Source organism: Leptosomus discolor, chromosome 2 (genome assembly GCF_034619465.1).
Source record: "Leptosomus discolor isolate bLepDis1 chromosome 2, bLepDis1.hap2, whole genome shotgun sequence".
Classification (NCBI taxonomy): Eukaryota; Metazoa; Chordata; class Aves; order Leptosomiformes; family Leptosomidae; genus Leptosomus; species Leptosomus discolor.
In genome coordinates, this window is record NC_141392.1 from 21,923,068 (window position 1) to 21,949,121 (window position 26,054).

At 47.6% G+C, this 26,054-nt stretch overlaps 2 protein-coding genes across 2 annotated transcripts; both read right to left on the reverse strand.

Moving 5' to 3' along the window:
- Positions 1-967: 967 nt before the first annotated feature.
- Positions 968-3,014, reverse strand: SMIM26 (small integral membrane protein 26). The gene is made up of 2 exons (XM_086460715.1): positions 2,891-3,014; positions 968-1,654 (listed from the first exon to the last, which is right to left on the reverse strand). Exons 1-2 carry the CDS (start codon positions 3,012-3,014, stop codon positions 1,470-1,472), a joined length of 309 nt encoding a protein of 102 aa, XP_086316841.1. The 3' UTR covers positions 968-1,469.
- Positions 3,015-4,078: 1,064 nt separating this feature from the next.
- Positions 4,079-21,916, reverse strand: SEC23B (SEC23 homolog B, COPII component). Its single transcript, XM_086482236.1, has 20 exons — positions 21,893-21,916; positions 19,152-19,387; positions 18,066-18,123; positions 17,340-17,426; positions 16,895-17,131; positions 16,429-16,514; positions 15,511-15,655; positions 14,779-14,937; positions 13,855-13,970; positions 12,988-13,111; positions 12,412-12,492; positions 11,991-12,080; positions 11,080-11,186; positions 10,739-10,892; positions 9,367-9,444; positions 8,920-9,081; positions 7,960-8,046; positions 6,217-6,372; positions 5,314-5,379; positions 4,079-4,172 (listed from the first exon to the last, which is right to left on the reverse strand). The coding sequence occupies exons 2-20, from the start codon at positions 19,370-19,372 to the stop codon at positions 4,083-4,085; spliced, it is 2,304 nt and encodes a 767-aa protein (XP_086338362.1). The 5' UTR covers positions 19,373-19,387; positions 21,893-21,916; the 3' UTR covers positions 4,079-4,082.
- Positions 21,917-26,054: the final 4,138 nt, after the last annotated feature.

Below are 26,054 nucleotides of genomic sequence, written 5' to 3' on the forward strand. Positions count from 1 at the left end.
GGTACGGGGTGGCGGAGGGGGAAGGCGGCGGCGCTAAGCAACGGCGGCCGCTCCCTGCCGGACCGCGGCGCTCACAGCGCCCTCCGGCGGATGGGAGGTGCTGCCGCGGCTTCCCCGCGGAAGCGGTGCCTTGGAAGGGTTTCCCCCTATAGGAAGCCTCTATAGAAAACGGGAGGTGGGCGCAGAGGCAGGCGAGGCTATAGGGGCACGGCGGGGTGCCCATGGAAATGAGTGGCTGGGAGAAATCTCCTGGAAAAGCAGGCGGTGGCTGTAGGGACCAGAGGAGCCCATCTAGAAAGGTGGGTCTGTAGGTGCACGGGCTGGGGCTCGTGGCTTCAAAGCTCCTATAGAAGCTGGGGTGTGTGGGCAGAGGGGCTGCAGACAGCTTTTCTATACACGGTGGTGCCTGTAGGGACTGTGGGGAGACCTTACCAGAGGCACGGCAGCACGGAGAGTGTCCTAAAAAAGGCTACAGGGATAGCAGGCAGTCCGTGTAGAAACAGGGAGGTGTCTGAAGGAGCAGGGGGAAGTCCCTACAGAAAGGAAGGTCTGCTTATGAAGGGTCTCGGGTCAGCTTTCTCCAAAGGGAGGCCGTGTCTATAGGGACTGGGGGAGGCCCCCTGTAGAAAGTAGGGGCTGGGGGCAGCCTTCTAGAAGTGGAAGTGGTGGCTGCAGGGAGCACCTATAGCAATCAGGGTCAGCAGTGAGAGAAGCTCGGGGAAACACCTATAGAAAACAGTGGCCAGGAGCAGCTTACTGTGAAAGGAGGTGATGTCCATAAGGACTAGGGAAAACTCTGTAGAATGAAAGTTTGTTAAAACCACAGCAGCTGGGGGCAGTACCTTACCACGGGAGGTAGCATGTGTAATGATCAGTGAAACCCCTATAGAAACAAGGGCCTGGTGGAGGGCCTGGAGCAGAGAACTTAGTACGTTTTCAGCTTACAGTAATATTTCTGCACTTGTAATTCACCTCTTGTAAGCTTTTATTTAAAGGATGATCAACAACTCTCATACCTGAAAGAACAAACTACGTTCCTTCCCATTTATTAATCGTTCTTAAAGTATCCATTTCAGAGCTGATCAGTTGAGGAGCCATGCCAGGTACATCCTGGATCACCCGGGTACATCCTGCACCCCAGCTGGGAAATCAACTTCACAAAAAAGACACAACGGCCACCTGGTCAGACCGTTGGACACAGGACATCAGAGAGCACACGGATTCATTAACATCTCACGACACACCTAGCTGAACCCAGTTTGTGTTTAGTAATTTGAATGCAGGTGTGAAGAGCAGCAGCGATTCGAGCAGACAAGAAGGTTTGCAAGTTCTGTAAAGTTACATCAGAGATGGTGCTGTCGTTTCAGCAATGCAAGCGAAAGTTTTCCACCGACGGTCTGGTGTCAGGTGCCAGGATGACTCTCTCAGAGAATCCAGCTCCAGCACAAAGTTCTGAGCTTCTGGACCACTCAATTTTCAGAAGGAGGGCTGTCATCAGGATCAAAGAATGATTTCACACGCCTGAGCAGTCGAGTAATAGGAGGCTGAACATCCTTGTATGTTACTATTGTTGTCACTTTAAATCCTAAAGCTGTTTCTCTAGTGAATACTTCCTTGCGGGTTGCTTGGTTTGCCTGAGGATCACTTTCATTCTCTAAGGAACAGCGGGGGGTGGGGGGAGGAAAAAAAAGAGCACAGCAGTAAAAATATTTTATCCCTTCATCATGACAAAACAGCAGCCACATAGGCATTCATTCAGTCTTCTTTTTGCTTTTTCTCAAATTCTGAGAAATAGACAGCAAAGATCTGGTGACTGTGTAGACAGAAAAAGTGATTTACTAGGATAAGTTCGGTCGCTGCACTGGTACTGAACTAGTATAAGTACTACAGTAGCAGACATAACAACTGGCTTCCAAGTTATCCACACTACAGCTAGCTCCACGTTACTACACCTTAACAAGTGGCAGGCTGCTGTAGAAGAGCAAGAGGAACACAGAGAGAGAATAGAATAGAATAGAATAGAATAGAATAGAATAGAATAGAATAGAATAGAATAGAATAGAATAGAATAGAATAGAATAATTTCAGTTGGAAGGGACCTACAACGATCAGCTAGTCCAACTGCCTCAGGAATTCAGGGCTGACCAAGAGTTAAAGCTTGTTAAGGGCACTGTCCAAATGCTGCTGAAAGGCTGACAGGCTTGGGGTGCCGACAACCTCTCTAGGAAGCCTGTCGTAGTGTTCGACCACCCTCTCGGTAAAGAAATGCTTCCTAAGATCCAGCCTAAACCTCCCCTGGCGCAGCTCTTAACCACTCCCACAGCGCAAATAGAAGCAACAAGTTGGAAAAGGTCCAGACCCTGTTCCTGTCACCAGAGATAAAGCACGTCCTTTTCCCATCCACATGGGATTTATCTCCCTTCAGGGTGAACCTCCGCGGGATGCCCGGAAGCGCTGGGCCCGCACCGAGCCCGCAGCAGCCCGGGCCTCGGGTGCCGTGCCGGGCCCCGGCAGTTCCCCTCGGGGCCCTCGCACCCGGCAACCGCTCAGCTCCCAGATCCCCGAGAGGCAAGCAGGCAGGCAGGCAGGCTGGCAGGCAGGCGGCCAGGGCGGCTCAGACCAGGCAGCACCCAACGCTGCCCGCCTCGGCCGAGCCATCAGCCGGAGCCGGGGCTGGGGGACGGCACCGCGGCAGCGCCTCTCCCCCCGGCCCCGCCGCGTGCCCGAGCCCCGCCCCCAGCCCCGCCCCTCGGCCAAGCGCTCCCTCAGCCAAGCTCCGCCCCCTCGGCAGGCCCGCCCTCGGCCGCCTCACGCACCCGCCGCCGCCACCACACGCCGCCGAGGTGACCCCCAGGGGCGTCCCCGGACTCGGGGCCGCGCTAGCCCGTACCGGGCCCGCCGCCGCTCTCGGCGCCGCCGCTGTTGAAGCTGTAGTGGAGCATGGCCCCCAGCATGGTCCAGCCGCCCAGCGAGTACAGCAGCGCCGCCCGCGCGTTCCACAACGCCGCCCGCATCGTCCCCCAGCAACGGCCGCGCTCATTGGTCGGGCCCTGCCGCCAATCGGCCGGCACGCAGGGCGGATGTCAGGAGGAGGGAAAACGCCGACGTGCGCATGCGCCTTGGCTACGGGACGGGAGCAAGCGGAAGATGGCGGCAGCGGGGGGCGGGCCCCCCAGTGCCGCCGTGACAGGAGAGCGGCGCTCCTCCTGGGGAGCTCCGCGCCTGGGTGCGGTGTGAGGATCGGGGCAGCGGCAGAGACCCGAGCTGGGGCGGGAGCTCCGCGACTGAGGGGGTGGGAGGCGGTTCCGCCCGGCCCCGGGAGCCCAGCGGAACAGCGCCTTACCCCGGCGCAGAGCCCGAGGTAGCAACAGCTGCCTCGCCGGTTGTCCTGCCGCTGTTCCAGCCCGTTAATGCCGTGCTAAGCTAAAGCGGGAGAAGGGAGGGCCTGACGCTCCGGGCCTGCATCAGCGGTGACGCAGAGGCAACGCTTCAGCGTGCCGCGGCGGGGCTCAAAGCGGGGGCGTACGCCTCGCCCCCTCCCTGCCGCTGTCAGAGCGCTCTCCACCAGCTGCGCTCCGCTCCGGCGCGTCTTGCGTTTAGGAGCCCCTCGACGTGACCGGCAGTAGCAGGTACGTACCCCAGTGCTACGTTTTCAAAAACGAAAAGGAGGCAGACCAGGGCCACTGCACGTACAGCTGAAGCGGGGAGAGCACGAAGCAGTAATGCCCTTAGCCAGTTTTATTTTTCATTACTGCAGCCCCTGGTTGCTAAAAGACACCTTTTAAGAACACACGACATCAAAAAATTAAGCTGGAGACTGTTAAAATCTATATTGGCTAAAACATCCTTTAGCTCTAATTACAGTGTATGAAAAATGGAGAGTAAACAGAACATAGACCAAAAGGGATACAAATAAATTAATACCTAGAAGAGCCAAGTAAAAAACTCTCCCTGAATATTTATTTCATCTAATACTTAAAAACCTTAGTCTAAAAGAGAGAGAAGGAAATGTAAATAAATTGTTCTACTTCTGTCATCAACGTGATCTATGTAACACTTCTGTTCTTGCTGCTTGATCAAAGTCATGATGCACTTGAAACAGCCAGCTTTTTTAGGTGGTCCATGAATACCTGGAGACTGACATCATCTGTCAAGATTGGAGCTCCCGATTCCTGCAGAAAAATAAAGAAATAAGAAGCCTAAAATAGCGTTGTTAATACTGGGGACTAACTGAAAGCAAACCAGCTGCCAGCCCTCTGAACCAATTGTCTGCTAAATCAACCACCTTTTTTCCTGCAAAGGACAGATACCTAGTAGAAAGACGCTAGTCTCTGACAACAGTAGTGGCACTATCTTCTGGTGCAATCCAAACTGCTGGAAAAAAACAAGTCTCTTCTTTCTAAAGCATTAAGAATTTTGCTGCCCAAAGCTCTACACAAACAAGGTAAAGAAAGAGGATATAAAAGCCTAGTATTCTCATACATTAGATCTATATGTATCCATATGCTAGTTACTTTTCCCAGAATACTAAATACACTGTGATCTAAGAGTTTTAAATCATTTTGTAGGGAAGGGTGAAGATAGATTTCTGAAACCTGTTAAGAACATGCTCTACATGGAATTATCTGCTTCCTTCAATAGCAGCCACCAGAGAAAATCATCTTGGTCTGCCTGTGCCCCACATGTAGCTGGGATACAGGAAGGGAGATCAAAGGGGCAAAGTGCTCCTTGTGGAGACCACTGATCTCCTGCCATCAAGCTGCTGAGGTACTGAGCTGTTGTGGCAGCACCTCTGTTTTGACAGCCATTCCCCACATGAAAAAGCCCCAAAGTCAACTGGATTTTGCTGAAAATTGGGGGCGGATTTAGTACAAGAACAGGAACATGAGTTTAGTCATCCAGGCTTGAAAATTGTATTCTGATCATCTTGTCATCTCGTGCTCCCCACCAGTCCTGTTTATCTTACCAAGAACCATGGACTTGAATAAGCAGGTTGAACAAAAATCAAACCTGCCTAAGCTTTAGACACAAATCTAATAAATCAGTTGTATCTTTGTAAAATGCTACAATTATTGCAGTCTCAGCTGGCAATTCCATTATCGGATCCTTTGGTACACGGAAATAACCTCGTTTCCTTGCACCGTGAAGCACTGCAAGATTTTCAAATCCTGTCATATGTGTCTGCAAAAAGCTCTTAGGTAAGCAACGGGGCAAATGTAACCTCACCATTTGCGGCCACATATTGAAACAGGATGGCTACTGCACAGACAAATACGTAAATGTACATTTTACATCAGCTCTTCCATTGCTTACCTGTCCCCATGCATAGAGGTTATTGTGGGTCTGAGAAGGGTTCACTTTAGACAAGAGGAACCGGGCCTATTAAGACAAAACATAAGAGAAGTAGTTATGTAAAATGACAGACCTGTCTTACCACCTTAGACACGTGACTAGTGATGTTCGTATGCTTTTGCAAGCAAGGTACTGGTTTATCTTAAAGAGGCTCCAAGTCCACAAACAGCCCTACTCCGCAGACACCTTGTCTCCAAGGGGCACGGAGCACTCTGCTACAGCAAGTGGCACTCGCCTGGCTGGGCAGCTCTGGTTCTGTGCGACACGTGCATGTCACCAGCACTGTCCCTTGCATGCCCCCATCGGCTCTTCAGAAAAGAGGAGGACCAGCATAATACAGTTGCCTCAAAAATTAATACCAAATCTTTGGTTTAGAGCATCACTTCCTGCCTCTTCACCTCTACAAACAAGCCAGGGACAGACAAGCACACCACAACTACCATTCCAGAAGTACAAAACTAGGAACTGTTTTAGATCCTTATTTGGCATTAGAGAATAAAAGAACAGATGGTCAATCATTCAGCATAACTTACTGTCCTAGCAAGCTAACTGCACTCCCTGTCTTGGGTAGGTTTACATACATAGCCAAATCATTTCTTTCCCACCTCTTTGGGGAATAAAAAGATATTTAAGCTGCCTTTCCTGGTTTTTTCCATCCTCAGATTTCACAAGCATATCCAGCAAGTGATTGGCTTATTAGAAGACAAGTTATAGTAAAAGCTATGAGAAAACAGGCAGGCTCTGTACCTTGAAGAGCTAAATTACCGCTGTATTTAACTTACAGAACTATCCTTGCGGTAAAGCAGAAAGACAGCTATTTGCTCTACTCAGCAACAGAAAGAGTTCCTCAATAAACCTCCTTACCTGGCTGCCCCCATGTTCCGTATGGATGTAACGCGGCATTGGGAATCTCGTCTGCAAGATTTCCTGGGCGTCATCCAGTGGGGCTTGCAGTAGGTGCTTGAAGTTTTCATATTCAGGCATGTCTTGGTAACCAGCTTTCTGCCACTGTGCAATCGTCTATTGACAGGAGAGGGAGGAAATGAAAAAACAGTAGAGATGTCTGCAAGCCTCCCCCTTTTTAACCTGCACATCTTAAGGCAGCAGAACGTTACACATACTTCTGCTTACAGAGCACAAGGCAAAGGCACACTTTCACTACCCTGGCGATAACATTATTCAGCTTCTGTCCCTGAATTTAAGAACAGGCACTCAAACACAAAAGCTGGCAGCAGTTTGCACATGCAAGAGCAATTTGTGGAAAATGATCTTCAAGCCTTTATGTTTCGGCCTGCGCCAACACAGAAACACAAAGCATTTATAAATCACTGACATTATGAATCTGATTTGGTCTTAAATTGAGCAGCCATTGCCTTACAGTATTTTCAAGGTACCTAACCCTATGTACCTCGCGATTGTTCTACACATATGCAGGTCACACACTTAGCTCTTCCTTTGTCTAAATTTCACCCAGTGGCTGAGTGTCTTGCTCTGCAACAGTAGGTACAAACTGTTTTAAGGTAACTCTGGAAGATTTGTTGTCATTGTTGACTCAAGTGTTCAACGCCTGTCATGTCCATCGGGTGTCCCTGCTCACTTCTCAAAAGGAACAAATCCTATATGGAGTGAAGTTGGGAGCTAATAATGGAGCTGCTGCAAACTATCATCTCAAACTTCAAGTATGCTAATACTAGTCATTAAATATCAATGAGGTAGCTTAGTTCAAAAACCAAAGGGAAGAAGTTAAAATGCCTCCCAAAAAGTTTTCACTAATAGGAATGTTTGACCATAAACCAATATGGGTTCATTTAAACTACTCCAATCTGATGCCATGTTTAGGTAGAAGAAACTGGATGAGGGCGAGTCTCCAAGCAGGACTATAAAGTATACGACAGGGGAAAAAAAAGGCATCAAAGAACAGAGAAAGAAGTGGAAAGCCGACTTCCTCTTCATCCCTTACCCCATGTGATGGGATGTGAGACATTTTATTATCCAGCTACAGTAGCATACCACTCCTTACACAACCTGACAGGACTGAAATGAAGAAGTACAGGTCTGCGTACTGAAGAGGCACTGGAAAGCCAAGGCTTTGGATATCAGTATGAATCTGGATGTTTAGAAAGGGCCAGTACCTAAGCGCTTACCTCAGTCATGATGGAAGGTATCTAGAAGCAGCTGTCAAAAACATCCAGTATTTAAAAGCAAAAACTGGAAAAATTTGTAACTGATTTCCTTAAAAGCAGCAGTATTTAAGTGTCAAAACCCAGCAACCAAGTATGTCACATATCTCAAAATGAAACGGCAGCTCTCTGCCCTGCTGAGTTTCAAGCTTCTCTGGCCTTTTCCAGGTGATAAGGGACCACCTTCGTTACCAAGCTAACACGGCAGCTGTTACTCAGTGCAGAACACATCCTTAGTGACTCCAGTACAATTTTTTTGTTAACTTGGACTGTGGGGAAATTGTATTAAAACTGGAGCACGTATACGATGCCATTATGCTAGCGTGGGCTTTGCAAGCAGCCTATCTTACACCAACAGTGATGCTGTCTGCATGCATAGCAGGAGGGATGGAGTGCAAACAGAGAGAGAGAACATATTTCACTGTACCTCACCAAGGTAGATAACTATCTGGAAGAAAGTATCCATCAATAGGATTCTGTCAGGAAGAATACTGCTGCTGTCCAAAAGCACTGGCTGGGGAAAATAAAGAAGAAAGTCAGGTGCCACTAAGCCCTCAGAACTGTATTAACCTTCATGGTTGGCCAGACAGCTTGCTCAGCCCTGCCCGTATAGACACGACTCCACCGCCGGCTGCTCAGTCCATGTGAGCGCCTTGCAGGGCACGATCAGCCTCCTGCAGCATCACTGAACGGAGCAGCAGGTCATCAGCTACTCCATGAAGCGCAGGATGCGAGAGAGCGATTTCTATGGCTACGCAAGTTTAATTTGAAATGATCTCGAACAAAAGTCTCTCAAGAATAATAAGGAATAACATGTGAACTCTGGCAAATGCTGCCAAGAAGGTTCCAAAGTGTTACTCCAGCAGCTCCTGTGCTTCTTTCCTGCCAGACACGCTCCTTTCAAGGAAGCTGTCAGTATAAGGGAATCCATGTCCGTCCACTGAATACATGCACAGAGTTAAACACTGCTGCATAAACAAATGAAATCAAGCAGCTGGTGGGAGATTACGATCGGGAAGGACTCAGACTTACTGACTTAGGCAGTGGAGATGGCAGCCTCCGGCAGAGAAGAAAAAGTGCTACCGACAGTTGCAAGATTCACCAGATGTTGGGGGGCGGGGGCTGTGGCTTGGCAGGGGGGTTGGGGAGGTTGTTTTCGGGGGGGGGAGGGTTGGTAGGTTTGGTTTTTGTTGGTTTGGTTTTTTTTAATCAAAGCTGTAAGCTTACTAAAAACACAATTTATATTTTACATTGCCCCATCTCATCCTATAATAATTACCTTGATTAAAAAAAATATATAGGGGCCTTTTTGCTGACATAGCGTTACTCTGACTGAATACTCATTATTTTGGATTGTTCCACCTCTTCCTGTTAAACGGGGACTCACCTCAGGAGGTCCATGGAAAGAATAAGCATAAAGGATGGGCTGGATCATAATGAGAGACTGGGTCAGATCTTGCCTAGCAAAGTGGTGACGGTAGTAAGAAGATTCGTCCGGACTGTTATTGAAGACTTGCAGGAATGGGGAGCGTCGCAGATGGAACATGAACTGCACCACAAAGATGAGCGAGAAATGTTAGCAAGCTGCCAAACTTTCTGCAAGTCCAATCTTCCTGAACAGCAAATGCTTTGGAAAAAAAAAGTCTACCCTTTATTAACTCCTCAGAGTTGTTCCCTTATCAGTCATTCGCAGCACTGAACTACAGGACCACCCCACCAAATTCAAAAAGCATTCCTCCCCTCTTGAATCTGATAAATGGTACAAAATGTTTTATCACCACTCTCGCTTACCCTTGCACACTTTTCCCATGACTGTGGGAAGTGAAGTTCTTACCTGGGGATACAAAGAAAACGATTCTGACAATCTGAAGGAGTTGGGATCATCTTTGTTGTATTGTCCAAATTTCTGACACTGTTGGAAGCAAAATGGGTACTTCGGTTATCTCTCTCACTCCCTTTTTACTATTTTTTTCCCTTTTTTTTAGAATTAGCACTTGGTTGTTTGGAAGGGTGTTCATTTGGTTGTTTTTAAACGGAGCAACAGAGGCATGAACACAACAATAACAAGTAATATAAAATTTACAGGCTATTTTTCTTTAAGTCAGTGGTCACCCAATTTTTTTCCATTAAATCAGTGATACTACGTTATACCTAAGCTGCTTTGTATGCTGTGAAACACTTCCGCAGCAACTCTGCTTCCTTCCAGAGCAGCAGCATCCTGGCATTTCACCAACTGTTTCACTGAAAATAAGAAGCATCAACAGTTTTGGCAATTTAACTATAAATGACTCCACAATCATTTCAGCATGCCTGTGTGTGTTTTGGTGCTCAAGTCTCTATTTGATACTGGCCCTGTTTTTTCATTGTCGGATGTGCCGTATTTGTAATTAGTATCAGCTCCACATGGTGTTTGGACAAAGCCAGAATCATTTATGCAATTCAGTCTTGTGAAATTCAAAGCAAGAGACAGTATGAAGTTGCAGAAGTGATTACCACCCTGAACTGGGCACCGGTGAGCCCACATCTGAATGCTGTGTCCAGTCTGGGGCCCCCCAGTGCAAGATAGACATGGATATACTGGAGTGAGTTTAGCAAAAGCCACCAAGGGGGTCAGGGGCTGGAGCACCTCATGTAGAAAAAGAGGCTGAAGAAGCTGGTTTTGTTCCGCCTGATGAAGAGTGGGATCAGGGAGTCATATCGCTGTCTAAGGCTACCTGACAGGTAGCTGGATAAATGGAAATTCTGATGGGGTGGGGTCAGGGGGGGTGCCAAAAAAAACCCAACACAGTGACTGTGATCAAATATTGGAAATGTTGTCAAGAGAAGCAAGAGAAACTCCATCTTTGGAGATCTTCAAAACTCAACAAGACCTAGAGCAACCTGCTCTAACTTCAAAGCTGGCCCTACTTTAAGCAGGGGGGTTGAACCAGAGACCTCCAGAGGTCCCTTCCCATCTGCATTGCTCTGTGTTTCACTATCACTTCTTTAATCTCAGGTTTAACCTTTCAGGATGATGGGATGTTTACCTACTCCATCACAAATTCACTGATCATACTGACTTCTGAGCTATCGGGTACTACAACTATGGGACTGCGATCAGAGCACAAATGAAGCGAGTCAACCTTGAAAAAGAATGCTCCCTTCATTTCCAGAGACCATTTTTACTAAAATCAAGAATGCACTCAACGGCAGTCTATTGGTCTTACCAGTCTGATCAGCTGTCTGTCCAGCCACCGCAGAACATCAGGTCCCTCCTCAGATTCAGCTCTGTACACTCCCAGTCGTGCCATCAGCACAGCAGCTGCTTCCTGGTCAAACGCAGCTTCTATATGCTGGAGCTGACTCTGTGCATCTGCCCAGCTACAGGGTGAGTAAAGGGTTAGAGCTGCATGCATTTGCCTTCAGCAAAACACAGACCTCCAGGTTCACCCTGCCTGTGCCAAATACTCCGTGGCCAATGCATGCAACAAAAAGCTAGAAAAATGCCAGCACATACTGTGGCTTAAGTTTCTGCCATTCTGCCAAAGAACTGGCATGAGATACTCACTTTCTGGCTATGGTGGTGACACGAATGCGTTTCTGCGTACTGGAGTGTTGATACTGAGTGACAAATTGCACTGCCCCTCTGCCTCCCTGAGGTATCGGTGCGTTGTGCTGCAAATGAAACAAGTTAAGCCTTCAAAACAGCCTGGCTTTTCCATTACTCTCTACACTACAAAGTTTGAACTCCAGGGCATCGTTTGAGCAATCACAGAATAAGTACAAGCTTGAGATGGACCAGACAAGAGAGACACGTCTGTTAGTGTTGTATTTTCCAGCAGCCCTCAAAGTCAAGTGGTGCTGGGCCCATTTAATATTGGGCATGACACTTCCTCAGCTTGTCCCTCAAAGGATGGCAGCAACTTACAGTCTCTATAGCAATGAACATAAGAATGGCAGGATGAGGTCTGAGCAAAGGTCCTGCAAGTCCACCATCCTATCCCCCACAGTAACAAGCCCACACAGCAGAGAAGACGAAGACGCATACACACGGAATTGAATTCCTTTGGGGTAGTCTTCCTAGCTTCTAGCTGCCACATGCTCAGAAACTTCCCCATCCAAAAGCTACTTCTGAGCCATCAAGTTATGACAACTTGGAGGACCAATTCTCCAAGAATTTGAAGGTATTTATACTTTTATTCTCCACAGTACCTACTGGCAAAAAGACAAGTTCTTCTCTGTTAAACTATAGGAAGAAGACAAGGAAAGAATGCAGCTTTTGTACAGAACAAAAATCTTAGGCAATTTATGCAAATGACAACAACCTCTGAGACTATTCCTTTGGCACAAAGTACTTGGTTGCTTTGCAGCCATCCCTCTGCAACACACAGGATGCCACTGCATTTTCTGGCCTTGTTACAAACAAATAGTTTGGTGTGTAAAAAAGAAAATCAAAAAAAAAGAGAAGCCAGGACTTACCTGATTTACCACTTCAAAGTAAATGGCGAGAGTTGTGCTGGGATCCAGACTACAAATCTTCCATTGAGATGTTCCTCCAATTCCAAGCTCCTGCACAGAATCGAAAAGAAAGCAGCATTTTTGTCTCTAGCAGCAGGTAAGGCAATCTTATGTTAAATTCTGATCAGAAGTACAAGTTACGGCAGGCCTTCTAGATTTCTTATCTTGTGGGTGTGAATGAAGTTACTGAAGGCCATACAGTTAAAAGAAAGCCTTATAGGGCAATAATTAAATTTGTAAAGATTCTCTTTTCCTAGGCATGTTTCCAAATTGTTCTTCTCCTTGAAAACTCTGACGTTCCAACTGAGCTGTAGGTGTAGACAGAAACTTTGCACTGTTTATTTACTTTTTTATTACAGACTTCTCCATGTCAGAAACTTACGTTTTCAGAAACACATGGCCCTTTAGCATTCAGGGATACACACGGTCCAATAGCTCCTGCAATTTTCAGCTCCCTAGAGGTCTAGAACAAAGCAAAAAAGTTGTTCGTTGGGTTTTTTTTAATCAAATCAGTCAAATAGAATACACACACACTAAATCAGTTGCTCAGCTTTGATCAGATGATGTGTAAATATGGCTGTCAGGGAAAGCATCTCTGAGCACTTTCCCAGATCACCTACTGTTACAGTTACTGAATGTAAGAGAATCTACATAGTGACATTTTAATAATGAAGACATATGTATAGCGACCACAAGACAGCATGAAGTGTTCCTTGCTGTGCAAGGAGAAGCTGAGCTCAGCTGCCTTTTTTTAAAAAACAACCAACCAGACACAAACTTAATAAGCTTCCAAACAAAAATCCCTCCTGCTCACTCAAGTACGGTGCTTCTCCCAAAACAGGCACTATGGCTGACCTCAAACACATAGAATTTTCTACACCGCAGATACTTAAATAGACTTGAGTGAACAGCACTTGTATTTCCCAGTTAACGTCATCCAATGAAACTCATCTCTCACCTTCACATCCAAACTCGCACCAAAAGCCATGCGAAATTCCCCGTTGAACCCTTTGTTAAATACCCGTTGGAAGGTCTGCTTGAAGAGAGAAGTGTTGAAGGAGTCTCCCATCACCATGTGTCCTCTGGGAAAGAAAAAATGATACACAAGGGAACTGAAGCAACTGGGAACTAGAAGTAAAGCACAAAGGATGCATCCCTCCAGCTCTCATGCATGCAAACACAGGCAGAAACTGTTTCAATGCATGCCTTTGCATAGGTAGGGTCAGCCAACACAGATTCCTGTATGCCTCCTCCAAAGCCAGACAAGTTAATGCTCCATCTTTGCCAGCTTGCTTTCTCAACTGTATTCCCTTGTCATCCCTTTAGCTGCCTTAAAAATGCTCATGTTGCACCAGTTAGAAATATCTCAACTCACGAAAGAGCTTTACTCAGCCTGCTTTCCCTGAGCAGGGCTGGAACCACCCACACTACAGACAGGATGGCTGCACCACTGCAGCACAAGGATGGGCGTGTGGGTCTGTGCTGTGCCTCCCTTAAGGGCCTTGGTAAACCCAGGCCTGATCAGACGGAGCTTCGTAATGCAACCAAAGGGTCAGACAAGCTCTCTTCTGCTTACAGAGCATTACATGACTATTTACAAATACCTTGCATTTGCTCAAATCATCCTTTGACTCTCTAGACATAGCAGATTTTAAATGGACAATAAGACATGCTAAGTCCCCAAAAAGCCCAGTTTAACACACAGCCTTCCCCACAGAATCTCACCCTTTTGCCCCGACAGCAAATTTAACTGTTTTCTGAATCGTTCTCCCCCTTCAAAAAGAAATACAGGTGCCAACTTTGTGCTCTCCTGCTATGAACATACCCGGTGAGGTTTGCACAACACTTCATCTCCAGCAGTCCAGTCTGATCCAGGGCACAGGCATAGATGTCAATGCAATGCCCGTTGGCTGCAGTGCGATTAGCCAGGGTCTCGTAGTGCTGGGGAGAACATACACGTTGTTTAGGATGCCACAATGGGCAATTTTTCTACTGTTCTCCAGCCAAGGCCAACGTGGCACAAGACACAAATGAAGCAATTACCAATGCTGTGGTAACTAAACACCTGTTTGCTCTTACTGCTCTGCTGGAGCATGCTTCTTCCTCCTAGGATGTTTGCACTTGGATGAGCTTGAGTTGCATGTCACAAATACAGAGAGCACATGAATTGCATGGGATCTTTGCCTATGATAACTTAGTGGAAACAGACAGGTTTCCAGGTGATAGTTCAGAGGACAGGTGTCATACTGCTCTCTCTAAGCTGACAGGCACACTTCATGTCTGACATTTTTATCATTTTAACTGTTGTTTCATAAGTCAAGAAGTCAAAGGAGGCTTTCTGGAAGTGACCAATTCCTGGAAGACAGGTTTTCTCCTCCCTAGAAGGAGATACAATGATGCTGATGAACAAACTCTCCACTCACCATCAACTAAAAAACAACACCGAAATACTTCTTTCTCTGAGAAGGCACAAGATCGTGCTGGAGAAGTAACTAGGAGGAAGTTTTTCTACCCTTCCCTTGACCATTCTCACAATTTAATGTCCACAAAAGGCTCAGGCACTTCAAGGACAACCATGAAAATATCTGGACATGCTGTTCCCACATCGAGAGAATGGAATATGATGTTCCCTCAGGAAGGACACTGGGAAGCTGTCAACATAGCAGTGTATGTAGGTTTGTGTTATGTCCTTTCGCCCCATTTAGTGTTCTGACACAATATTCAGTGCCCAGCAGGCACTAGCACCTACTTTGGTGGCCTTCTTCATGAACCTTGCATTGTCCTTCTCAATGTCATGCCAAGAACGGATGGGTGTTTTCAGTTCATCTCCTACTACCATGCCCGGTCCTTGTGTTGGTGGCCCACCTGTAAACAGCATTATTCTGGCCCCTGTGTTTGGAAAAGTGCCCTAAAATAAAAATAAAGACTTGTATCAGAGGGGGGGGGGGGGGGGGGGGGGGGAAGAGGATAAAAAAGGTACACTGAACGGCAACAATGCTTTCTTTAGAGAAGCATCTGCATGTGCTTCTGCAATGTCATTACGGACCTGTCTCTGCTAAAGGCCACCTTGATAAATAACAACACACCTCCTGACAGTCACAGCACTCTCAAGTTTAGACTCAAGCTACGTCAAGCTTCATGTCTTCCTAACAGGAAGCAGGCAGTTTCTGTTCTTTCTATTTGCATCTTAGATGACCCTCAGATAAACCCAGTGCATCACATCACCTCCACATGGCGATACACACAAGAACCAGACACCTTTAAACACCTGCATATTTCACCACTTAGATGTAAACTCCCAGCCCACTCTACACCAGCTGGTGCTAATACACATCAAATGTCAGTAGTGACAAATTGCACCTCTGCAGCTCAGCATAACTGGGCCACAGACCAAGCTGGACTGACACCTGCACACATCTCCGCAAAGACTGCCAGGTGTTTACTTTGACCAGCTCATCTGAAACAGCAGCACTAAGAATACCTCCAATAAGCCAACAGCAATCGAAAGAGCTACTCCAGTGGAACGTAAAGGCCTCTTTCCCTGAGTCACTGGCCAGGGGTCCCTCTGCAGTTCTCCAAGCAGATCTGTTAAATTCATGTCAATCTTATGTACTGGCTGCAGAAACCTGCAAAAATTCAAATAAAATGTTTTCCTGCTTATAAGTTTAGAGAAGAAAGAAAGTGCCTCTTTGTTCCTGGCACACAAATTGCACCGAGATAGTTATCAGAAATAAAAAGTCACATGGCACGTTCCCTTCTTACGTCCAAACTTCCCAAGGTAACAGGCCTGTCCAAAATTAAAAATTTGATCAAAGCAAGATATCAGGAACTGACAAGAAGGCAAAGTCACATAAAGCATAGGAAAGAACTTCAACAGTGATTTAGTCTACCAAAACACACAAGAGCTGCCACTGAAAAAAAGGAGCTGAGAAAAAGAAAACTCTTCAACAAAGGCAAATACAGCTTTACTGTTCAGGGGTCACTGCTTGCCTGTCAATCATTTTTTGGACTTGCTGGGTCAGGAGTAGGAGGTAGTATGTAGGATTGTTATGCGTAGACCATGCCCACCATTGGCTGGTCAACCAAAAAGACAGGCCTTTGCTCCAAACGACACCTGAGCAATGTGCTTTCCAAAGACAGCTACTCCATATTTTTCAAGTAGAAATCTAGCCTGAATGGCAACCACGTTCTTGCAACTGCAAAACCAAGAGACTATAGAAGTCTATGATATTCCCTGCAGCTCTAGTAAATCCCATCCATATGCATCACTGATGTAGGGAAGTAACTGTGACAGGACAACACCATTTAAATCTTCTTACAAAGACTCCTCTCGGGAAACCCAGGTTTAGAAGCGTGACCCCAAAGGGACATAAAACACCTGCCCTGCTGTGCAGCTTACCTGCTTGAAATAACAGGTTGCTCTGGAGTCTGAAGGGGTCTTCCCTGTTGAATGGGGAGAGCTGGCCTTGAAAGCCCAAGCATATCCTACAGAATAGTAAAGAGGATGCAGAAGAGATGTACTATTCGAACACTAAACATATAATTTGCTATCAAGCAATATACTCTGAGGCCCGCAATACTGTAGCATTAAATACATTAAAATCTTGAAATTATTAATCTTTGCACTCCCGTTAGGAACGGATCAATGGGTCCACTATGCAAGATACACAAACTCTATCTTGGACAAGCTTCCGAGGAATTTAGAAAGGCAGAAGGACAGGACATGTATTGTGAGGGAAACAGGCTAACAGTTGAGAGCAGTGAACCCTCCCTCCTCCCCAAGACCCCAGCACTTGAAAGACCAGCAGTGGTGTCAACAGAGCTAACAGGAACAAGCCACTGGCGTAAGAGATGGCGGAACATACCTGTATTTGCTTAGCTGTCAGGTCCTTTGTGCCCCTAAACACGTAGCTCTTGGAAATCCCTTCACAGCTCAGCTCATGAACCTGGACCATTCTGCCAAAAGTGATAAGCCCTACCAGAGCATCAGCAGGCAGCAGACTTAGGGACATCTGGAGGGACTCCTTCAGTGCCTGCAAGTCCTCCTCTTCCAAGCACGTGTCAACAACATACAGGAAAATCAATGGCGTCTGCGGACCTCGCTAATGTGGAAAGAGATGGATTTACTAGGCATGTGCATATGCCAGGTGACACTTCATAATGCCTCCCACCAAGGAACAAAATAAGCCCCACCGTAAGCACCTTGCAGTAATGTTATTTACTTGCATTATCTTAAGTAAATCTAATACACATAATCTGTCACAAACAAGACAATTCTGGGGGCTTCAAACTTGCCTATGATTCATTTACCTGCACTATATATTCAATTGTTGAAAACTGAGGCATAAGCTCTGCTGGTTGATTGACTTCAGATATGCCTGCATATGCTGGAGGGAACTGAAAAAGAGAACAAAAAATTAGGACAAGGAAGTTGCAGGACAGAAATGTAGGGCCCTCCTCTGCAGTACAGAGGCTGCCCTCCTCATGATGTGGTTATCCAACTCTTTATTTACTGCCACTGCACCAACCTGATTCACTAATGACAAGGGACTCATACTGCTGTTTTCCTAAGCACAGACGACAAGTAGCCAGGAGCATGGACAGCTGCTCAATCCAGTGTAAACAAAAGGTAGGACTAAACTAGCCACTATGCATTAGCTGAAACTCTTTTAGCCACGTGACAGTTTCTGATGGCAAAAGTCTACTCAAATCTAATGAATTTCATACTCAGCAAGAACAGTAAATGTCAAGTGCAAAAAACACACTGGAAACACATGGGGCAAAATAGCATTTTGATGTCCTTCCTATGCCCTGCATGCTGGTAAAATCACTGGCAAAGCTGAACTGAAAATGGACAAGAAGTCAGGTAAAACAGAGGCATTAACGAGTACTGTGGCTTGGGTTCAGCCAGAGAAAAAGGGCACGAGAAGGAATCTAGAAAAGTAGAATTTGTGCTTAACATCCTCTGCCAGGGGAGGCCATCAATAAGATGCTCACTGAAAAAAGTGGAAGATGGAAGGGCTTTTTCCAACTCACCTGATTTCTCTGAAAACAAAAGTTACAAGCCCAGAGCTTGGCCCGATAGTCAACTTGGCTGCAAGAAAAAGATGAGGCATCAGTATAACTATAGGAGCAATTCTACAGCGCAGCTTCACCATTATCCATGCTGGTTCACAGCACTGAGGAAGAAACACAGTATCAGAGACTCCAACTTGAACAAGAGTTTTAGGGATTCAGAATCTTGTTCTATTGCCAGAAAGTCTATTAGCTCATCCAGCCCTGCCACTTCCAGGCTTGTCAGCATGACGGACCACTGACAGCTCTCCAGAGCTGCCTTTGGCAGACAAAGACTCGGGTCTAATCATTCTTTCACTACACTTGGGCTTATCTCAGTCTCTTATTGTTTGCACAGCTGTAGCACACAAGTACTCCAGTCGCAGAGCAGCAGGAGCCATTTACCCAGATCCTGCGCAAACACTGAATAGGCTGTTCCCTGTCCCAAAGAGTTTACTCTCCTCAGCCCACTATGACATCCTGTAATGGCTGGTGCAGTAAAATCTGCCCATATTCTTATTTCATGGGCTTGATCTCAGTTTACTTCCTCTTATTGGCCTTCCTTGCTTTTTCTCAGCCCAATACGACGTTCCAACTATGTTTGATCATCACATGATTTTGGGACTGAGATTGTTCCTCCTAAATTCTCAGCAAAACTCATACTGGAACTGACCTACAAGAAGCAGGATGTGTAGGAAACAGGAAACCAAGTGAACATCACAGCCCAGAGGACGGTATCAGTACAACCGGCATCCTTGTTTATTTTAAGTTTCATCATTCACCACAAAATTCTCCAGGCTGGCAAAAGGATTGGCCATTTCCATATCATCTTTGCTTTAATAGCGTCCTCAATGGCACTCCTCTCTCCTCTGGTTCTGGCAGCTCTAGTAACTGCCTGGCATTCACTGTGTCTCACCAGGCACACATGGATTTTAACAAACCCACTACATCTAAATGAAAGAGGCTGCCAGGCACTGCTCAGGGAAAAAGGGAAGAAAGTAGTGAAGTTCAGATAAAAACTGGGTACTATCCAGCCTTTCTTAACATCTCCAGCCAAGAAATTCATACCAGAGTGGGTTGAGCACCGCTTTGCAAGTCGGCCTGCTACAAAGCACTGGTTCATACTGCACCGGCGGCAGGTCAAGACGCTCCTTCAGTGGGGTCAGAAGACAAGCCAGGGGAACAACCATCCTTGTGGCCTCCAGCCTGCTGGAGGGCCATACGTTCCAGCTGAAACGCACTCCATCACGCTCCTCATTTTGCTGGATGAACTCCAGGTATGTCGCCATGGCACTGCAGAAGCTCTGAAAGGACATAAGCAACACAACAAACAGGCAGGGATAGTCTGTTTCAACAACAGTCCTGCAAAGGAGGTCAGTAAATCAACTACAGCAGGCACAAGATGTTGCAGGACAAAGCCAATACATTACAATGAGTTAATCCCATTATCAAATGAACCACGTGACTACATCAATCTCTTCTGTCCAGTGCTCTCATCAACATTCCAGACAATTAAATCACCACCAAATCCAAACAAGAAAATCTGACACTCAAAGCCAGAAGGCAATTTTTATTTTCTTGTGATCCACATTTAATATCCCAATACCCACTCAGCCTCATGCTGGCCTCAAGGCAATCCTGACTGCTTTGGGTCAGTACAGAAAAACAGGTCAGGTTTGCAACACATCCTGAAGCCTTTGGCTAAAACCTTGGAGGGAGAAAAGGAGGCCAAGTCTGAGAACAAAACACTCATCACAAACGTCACCTGGTTGCCAGCATGACCTGCTTACAGATGGAAAGGAGCACATAACAAAAAGGTCAGAAAAGGTCTTTGGTGATTTTAGACAGCCTCTGTGCATGGTACCACGTCCCACTCCCAGTAAGAGAGGAATTTAGAGTCCAGCAGACCTCAGAAAGACATATTATTCAAAGAGGGCTATCCTCAACACACCAGAGAAGTCACTCTCTGTATTGCCTTACTAAACTCTTCAGAGTAAGATGCAAACAAGAGCTCCCAGGCCATCATTATCTTCGATGTCTCTGAGAAAAGGAAGAACAAGCTTACTGAAAAAGTTACTCATTGAGTCCAGCCCACAAACACCACTGGCAGCAACTCACAGAGCAGCACCACAACCCACTCCAGCCAAGAAAACTCAGAGGTTCACCTGCGGCTGAAGATGCTCCAGGATTACCTTACTCTTGGTCCTTGCTGCAAGTGGGAGATTCAGCAGGGCCATAAGCATGAGAAATCAGGAGCATCACCTTCCCCAAAGGAGAAGTTTTGACATAACATTTTCCCACAGACCTCCAAACTCATCAACGTTTTCTTTGTCCTTGCTACTAAGGATGTAAATCAAGCTCACAGGGGATGGCCCTGTATTTCCACCCCCACCTCTGGATGGTCAAACAGAAGGGTTCAGCAACACATCCCCACCACAAATGGGTCTGTCAGGGTTAAAGTCAGAGCTGAGCCTCCCTGCAAAAGATCCCGCACATCAGAACAGCAAGACAGACACCTGACATCTCAGGTATGCAGTGCAACCAAAGCGTAAATTCCGTGTTCCTCCAACTGCAGCCCAGCACCACACCCCTGCCCCAGGCCATGCCCCGATTGCCTGGCTGGGTTAGGCATGGGCTGTGGCCCTGCTTTGGGGTCAGGACGGCAGGACAGGAGGCACCCCCACCCCAATGAGGGCTGTGCAGGGCCAGTTTAGAGCCAGGTGCCTGACAGATCTGCCAGTCCCCACCAGTGCAGAGCCCTCTGGCCTCAGTCCCACAGTGACCTCCAGGGACCGTCCCGGTAGTGGGGAGGTCCCAAATCCCCTGTCCAGGAGAGGACAGACCCTTCCAAAGCCTAAGCAGATGAGCGATGGTAGTATTCCAGTCTCCATATGGGATCTGATATAGGGCACACTGCTGACCCCGACTCCTTCCAGCAAAGCTATAGGCAGTGCTGCTGCTTCCTAGCAGTGCTATAGGGAACGCCACAGATCACTCAGCTGTTTGCTCACCACAGCTATAGGGGATACCACAGATCCCCAGCCCTTCACCAGGAAGCGTAGAGAACACCACAGATCCCTAGCGAAGCCATAGGGGCCACCTCTGACCGCTATGTCGCTGACTCCCAGCACTGCCATGGGGTAAAGCACCGACCCCCTGCATAGCCGCAGGGGACACGGCTGACCCCAGCTCTGCCCTGTGGGACACCATCAGGCCCCAGCACCCTCAGCACCGCCTGGGGGAGCACTGCCGGTTCCCGGCCCAGGCAAAGCTACAGGCGACACGGCTGAACCCCCGTGCTGCTCCGTGGGACACTGCTGATGCCCATGCAAGCTCTGCTGTAGGGGACACCATCTGCCCTCCCCAGCACCCCTTTAGGGGTCACCACTGACCCCCCAGATCCTCCCACAGGGACCACCACAGACCCCCCCCCCGGTCTCCCTCACAGGGGACACCACAGAACCCCCACAATCCCACTCACAGGGGACACCACCGACCCCCCAGGCCCCTCTCACAGGGGACGCCACTGACCTCCCCGAACCCCCACTATAGGGGACTCCACCGACCCCCCCAACCCTCCCTCACAGGGGACGCCACTGACCCCTCCCCAGCCCCCAATATAGGGGACGCCACCGACACCCCTCCAGCCCCCCTTCACGGTGGACACCACTACCGTCCCAGCTCTCCCTCACAGGGGACGCCACGGGCCCCCCCATCCCCTCAGCCTCCCCTCACGGGGACGCCACCACCCGCATTCCCCAAGGCAGCCACAGGGGACGGGGATCCCGGGGACCCCCCGCCGCGCCCACCTGCCCGCGTCGCGCCGCGCCGCTCCCCGCCGCCGCTCTCTCCCGGCAGGCCCCGCGCGCTCGGCAAGGCCAGCTCAGCGGTACGGCGTGCCCGCAGGCAAGATGGCGGCACCAGCACGCCCCGCCCTCCCCCAGCGAGGCTCTGCTGACATCTTGGCTAAGGGCACCCTACACGCCGTTCTGAAGAAGGGGAAGCGGCGTGACCCTACCAAACATGGCGAGCCGGCGGCGTCAGGGAGGCCATCTTGACTAAGGGTGCCAGGTGCAGTGTTGGAATGCCGACAAACGGGGTGCCCCTACTAAATATGGAGGGCAGGCGTCACCTTCCCGCCCTGGCGCAGGCCGGTGAGCTACAGGATGAGGGCAGCAGGTCTTCGCTCAGAGTGCTCGGCAGCTTTGGAGGGTGCTGCCATGTTTATCAGGGAGGGTTGTCTTTCTAAGCATAGAAACTGCTGGAAAGATATTATCGATACCAATTTAGCTTTTTTTAAATAAACTGCAAGCCTCAAGCAGCCTCATCCTTGCCTCAGTTCCCAGCTCCCCTCTCGGGCCAGGGTTGTCTCCCATGGGTGCATTGGCTCAGCGAAGTGTGCCAGGCCAAGCCACCAGGCCAAGCCACCACGCCACCCAGGCTGGCAGCCAGGCAGGGTGAGCCGGCTGGGGCAGCAAGTTGGGAGCAGGCAGGGCTGGAAACTGAAAAGGACTGACACAAGGTTTGCCTGGTTTGGTTTGCCGTGAGGACACGCACCCTTTGACAACACATCTCACCATTCACACACCTGGTTGCTGGCATTTGCTTGCAAATATGCCCAACCCAGATAAATGAGATTTTCCTCTCTGGCTGTTCCCAGAAAAGATGTGGGAGCCAGCTTTACCCTCACAGTTGGCTTGAGGCCACAATGGTTCATCACTCCGTGAGGAAACCTGTACCCCACCCCTCTGGGAAAACCCCGGTGCCCAGACCCTCTGGAGAAGAGAGGTCTGGGGATGGCTACAGTAGCCAGAAATGCAACATGCTGCCTGTGGATGTGGTAGAGGTTTGACTAAATCTGACTTGCCACAGAAACTTGTCTATGCCTTGAAACTAGGCAAATACATTCCCTCTTTTCATTGCTTCCTTCTATTGTTTCTTCCCACACTCTCTTCTGAAGCCAAAGAGGCGAAGCCTGTTCCTAGTGAGACCGATGACATGAATCCTCCAGTGCAGCTTCATGTAATGCTGCGTAAGTGGGATTTGTCCTATCTTAATGTATGCATGCGAGTCCATCTCTGAATGCTGCAAACTTTCACTCGTACTTCTAGGGTCAGAGATGTTGTAGTGAATCATCTCAACCTGCTTCTCATAGTTTGGGTGCTTGCTTTAAATTCATGCAGTGGTCAGCCTATAAATATTCCCCAGGCTTCTGTGTGAGCATCAGTCCATCTTTGCTTAAACAAAACTAATGCCCTGTGATCAAGTTCTCTCACCCATGCACTGGCAAGCTTTGGGGTTTTTTTCTGTTTTCTCACTTTTAAATGCAACAGAAACACATGTTTTGAATTTTTTTTTTTTTTTTTTTTTTTTTTTTTAAGTCATTGATTAGAAGAAAGACTAAAGTTCGTTCTCAAGTTGCTTGGTAACACTCAGCTTAAAACAACAGGAGCAACATGTGTGAAAATGCTGTGCAGCAGTGTGGTCCTCCCTGGAGGTTTGATCACCAGGCTCCCATTTTTCTCAGGTACATCAGAACTCACCCAGTTATGTTGCTATCTGCCTATACCTGTGATATGGCAGATGAAAAAAACAAAGACAACCAGTGGTACAGAAATCTACTGATACAGGTGGCATTGCCTCCTAACAGTTAACTAGGACAAGAAACACAAAAGCTGGCTAAATTGCAGAGCTTAGATTGCCTGTAGAGGCTCTCTGTTGTCACCAGGGTGATGTTCTTTCCTTCTACTCTATGAGCTATGTGGGGCACATCTTAGATATTTCTTAGCTAAAATAGCTTGGTAAAACCAAGCATAGGAAATGCAGCCAACTTTGACACATAATAAGCAATTAGGAATAAATATGTTTTAAATGTTACTGCACAATCTACAATGGAATGCTTGGCTATATAAAAAAAAAAATAGGCAATCTCTTCTCAGCCTTCAAGTACCTGTAAAAATCTGTGACTGCTCCTAGTTTGCAGTCTGTGCTAAGAGTTTATTTACACTAGAAATAGCAAGAAGTTAAACAATCAAGGAGAGAAGCGCAACGTTTTCAGCTGTGTTCTCTGTGCCCCTCAAGATACTTCAAGAGACCCTGGCAGTGGAAGAAGATCCAATGAAAGTACCATTGGGCTATTGCAGAGTTTGGATCCATCAGCAGTACTTCTTCCCTTCCCCAGAAAAGACAGAAGGAATTGGCTGGCAGATATGGAGCAGAACTGGGCAAGTACACAGATAGGGGCCATTTTCAGAACACTGAATTCTGCAGGGAGACTGGCATTGTCCAGGGAATGCTTGAGTAAACTGCTTTAACAAAAAACCATTCATTCCTTCTTCCCATGGCAGAAAAGGTGTATTTTCTACTGAAGCATCTAACAGCGGAGAGCAATGTTCCAGGTCCAAAACAAAGCAAAATGAGATGCTGTCTGAGCTGAATTTAATATTGCCTTCCCAGCTTCCTAACATAAGGCAAGTTATGTGCTCTGCAGGGGTTAAATTTGCTTGTGTAAAATCTGAATACGAGCAGAAAGATCACAAATTCAGTGGGAATGAAAATGTAGAAGAATGCTACCTATGCTTATACACTAGAGTCCATAAAATTCAAATTGCTACTGTTGTTAACATCCTCAGATGCAGGACTTCCTCTCCAAGCAATATCAGTAAGATACAAAGCAATTCTATTCTTCTGGAGTCATTAGTTTATCCTTCGATTTTACATCTTCTTCACATTGCCATATCTCAAAAGCAGAGCACAGCACCTTACTGGGACCCAGGGCTTCAGTGCCACGCTGTACCACCCTGCTAGCATTAGAGTAGCTACAACATTGAGCAACTATTGTGAGCTTGCAAAAGGAGCAGACTCCTCAAGCCCTGTATTTCTAGGCCAAATAACTAAAGTAAAAACTTTCCCATTCTTCTGTTTTCCTGGAAGAATCACAAGCTTGCTCAAAAAGTGAGAGAGGGAAAAAACACAGGCTACCTACATAAGCCCCAACTTGTTTTGTGTTTTAACAACTGAAAGGGAATGCTTTGAGCTCTGCTTCCCCTCCTCCCTCAAGATCTCCTGGGGAGTGCACAAAGTGCAATAATTAACTTTCTCAGGGAAGAAGTGAACATTTTCAACAAGAACTTGGACACCGCCCGTGGAGCTTCGCACAGTACGTTCTGTTCCCTCCAGGCTGCACGCTAAGCTGGGCTCATCCCGGCTGAGGGCCCGGCTGCCCAAGTCCCAGCCCCGTAAAGCCAGAGGGGAAGGTGGTCTGTGTGTGGTGGAGAACAGCCCTGTTTAAGGTGTCTTTACCCTGCTTCAAAGCGTGAAATGTTTGACAGCAATAGGAGACCCAGCTGTCGCCACTCGCTGTTGTTTCTTCCCAAAAACTGCTCTGCACGTGGAGGAAAAGAAACCAGAGCAGGGCTTAAGAGCGTTCTCTCTTCTTTCCTGAGCCCTAAGTAGCCATACCAGGACGAGACAGAAGGTGGCACTCGAACATCACCAGATGAACAACCACCACGCTTAACGCCTCCAACAGGGGCGAGAGTTACAATCAGAGTAAATTAAAAAACCAAAACCGGGAAAAACCGAACAGCCACTCGGGCAGGGGGTAAATGTTTTCACTATCAAAGCTTCAAGTTTGCCATTAATGTTAATGTTTTAAACTTTGGACTGTAAAGGCTAGACACGTCAAACAGTACCTGCTAGCTGTACTCTCCCCCAGTTCACAATACAGCCTGGTACTGTAGTTGATGTTTTTCTTGGAAATAAAAAGCAATCTTGCACTTGATTCCACGTGACAATGGCATTTGGGTGCGACCACCCTCCAACTTGCCTTTGGCGGCTGGTTACCACTGGGCAGGAAACTGCTCAGAACAGCCTGGTAGGTCACAGCAAGGTCTGACCTCTTCCACCCAGGAGGTACCTAGTGGTCCTGCAGCCGCTGAATTGTGACCTCTTGTATGAGGCTTGCATAAA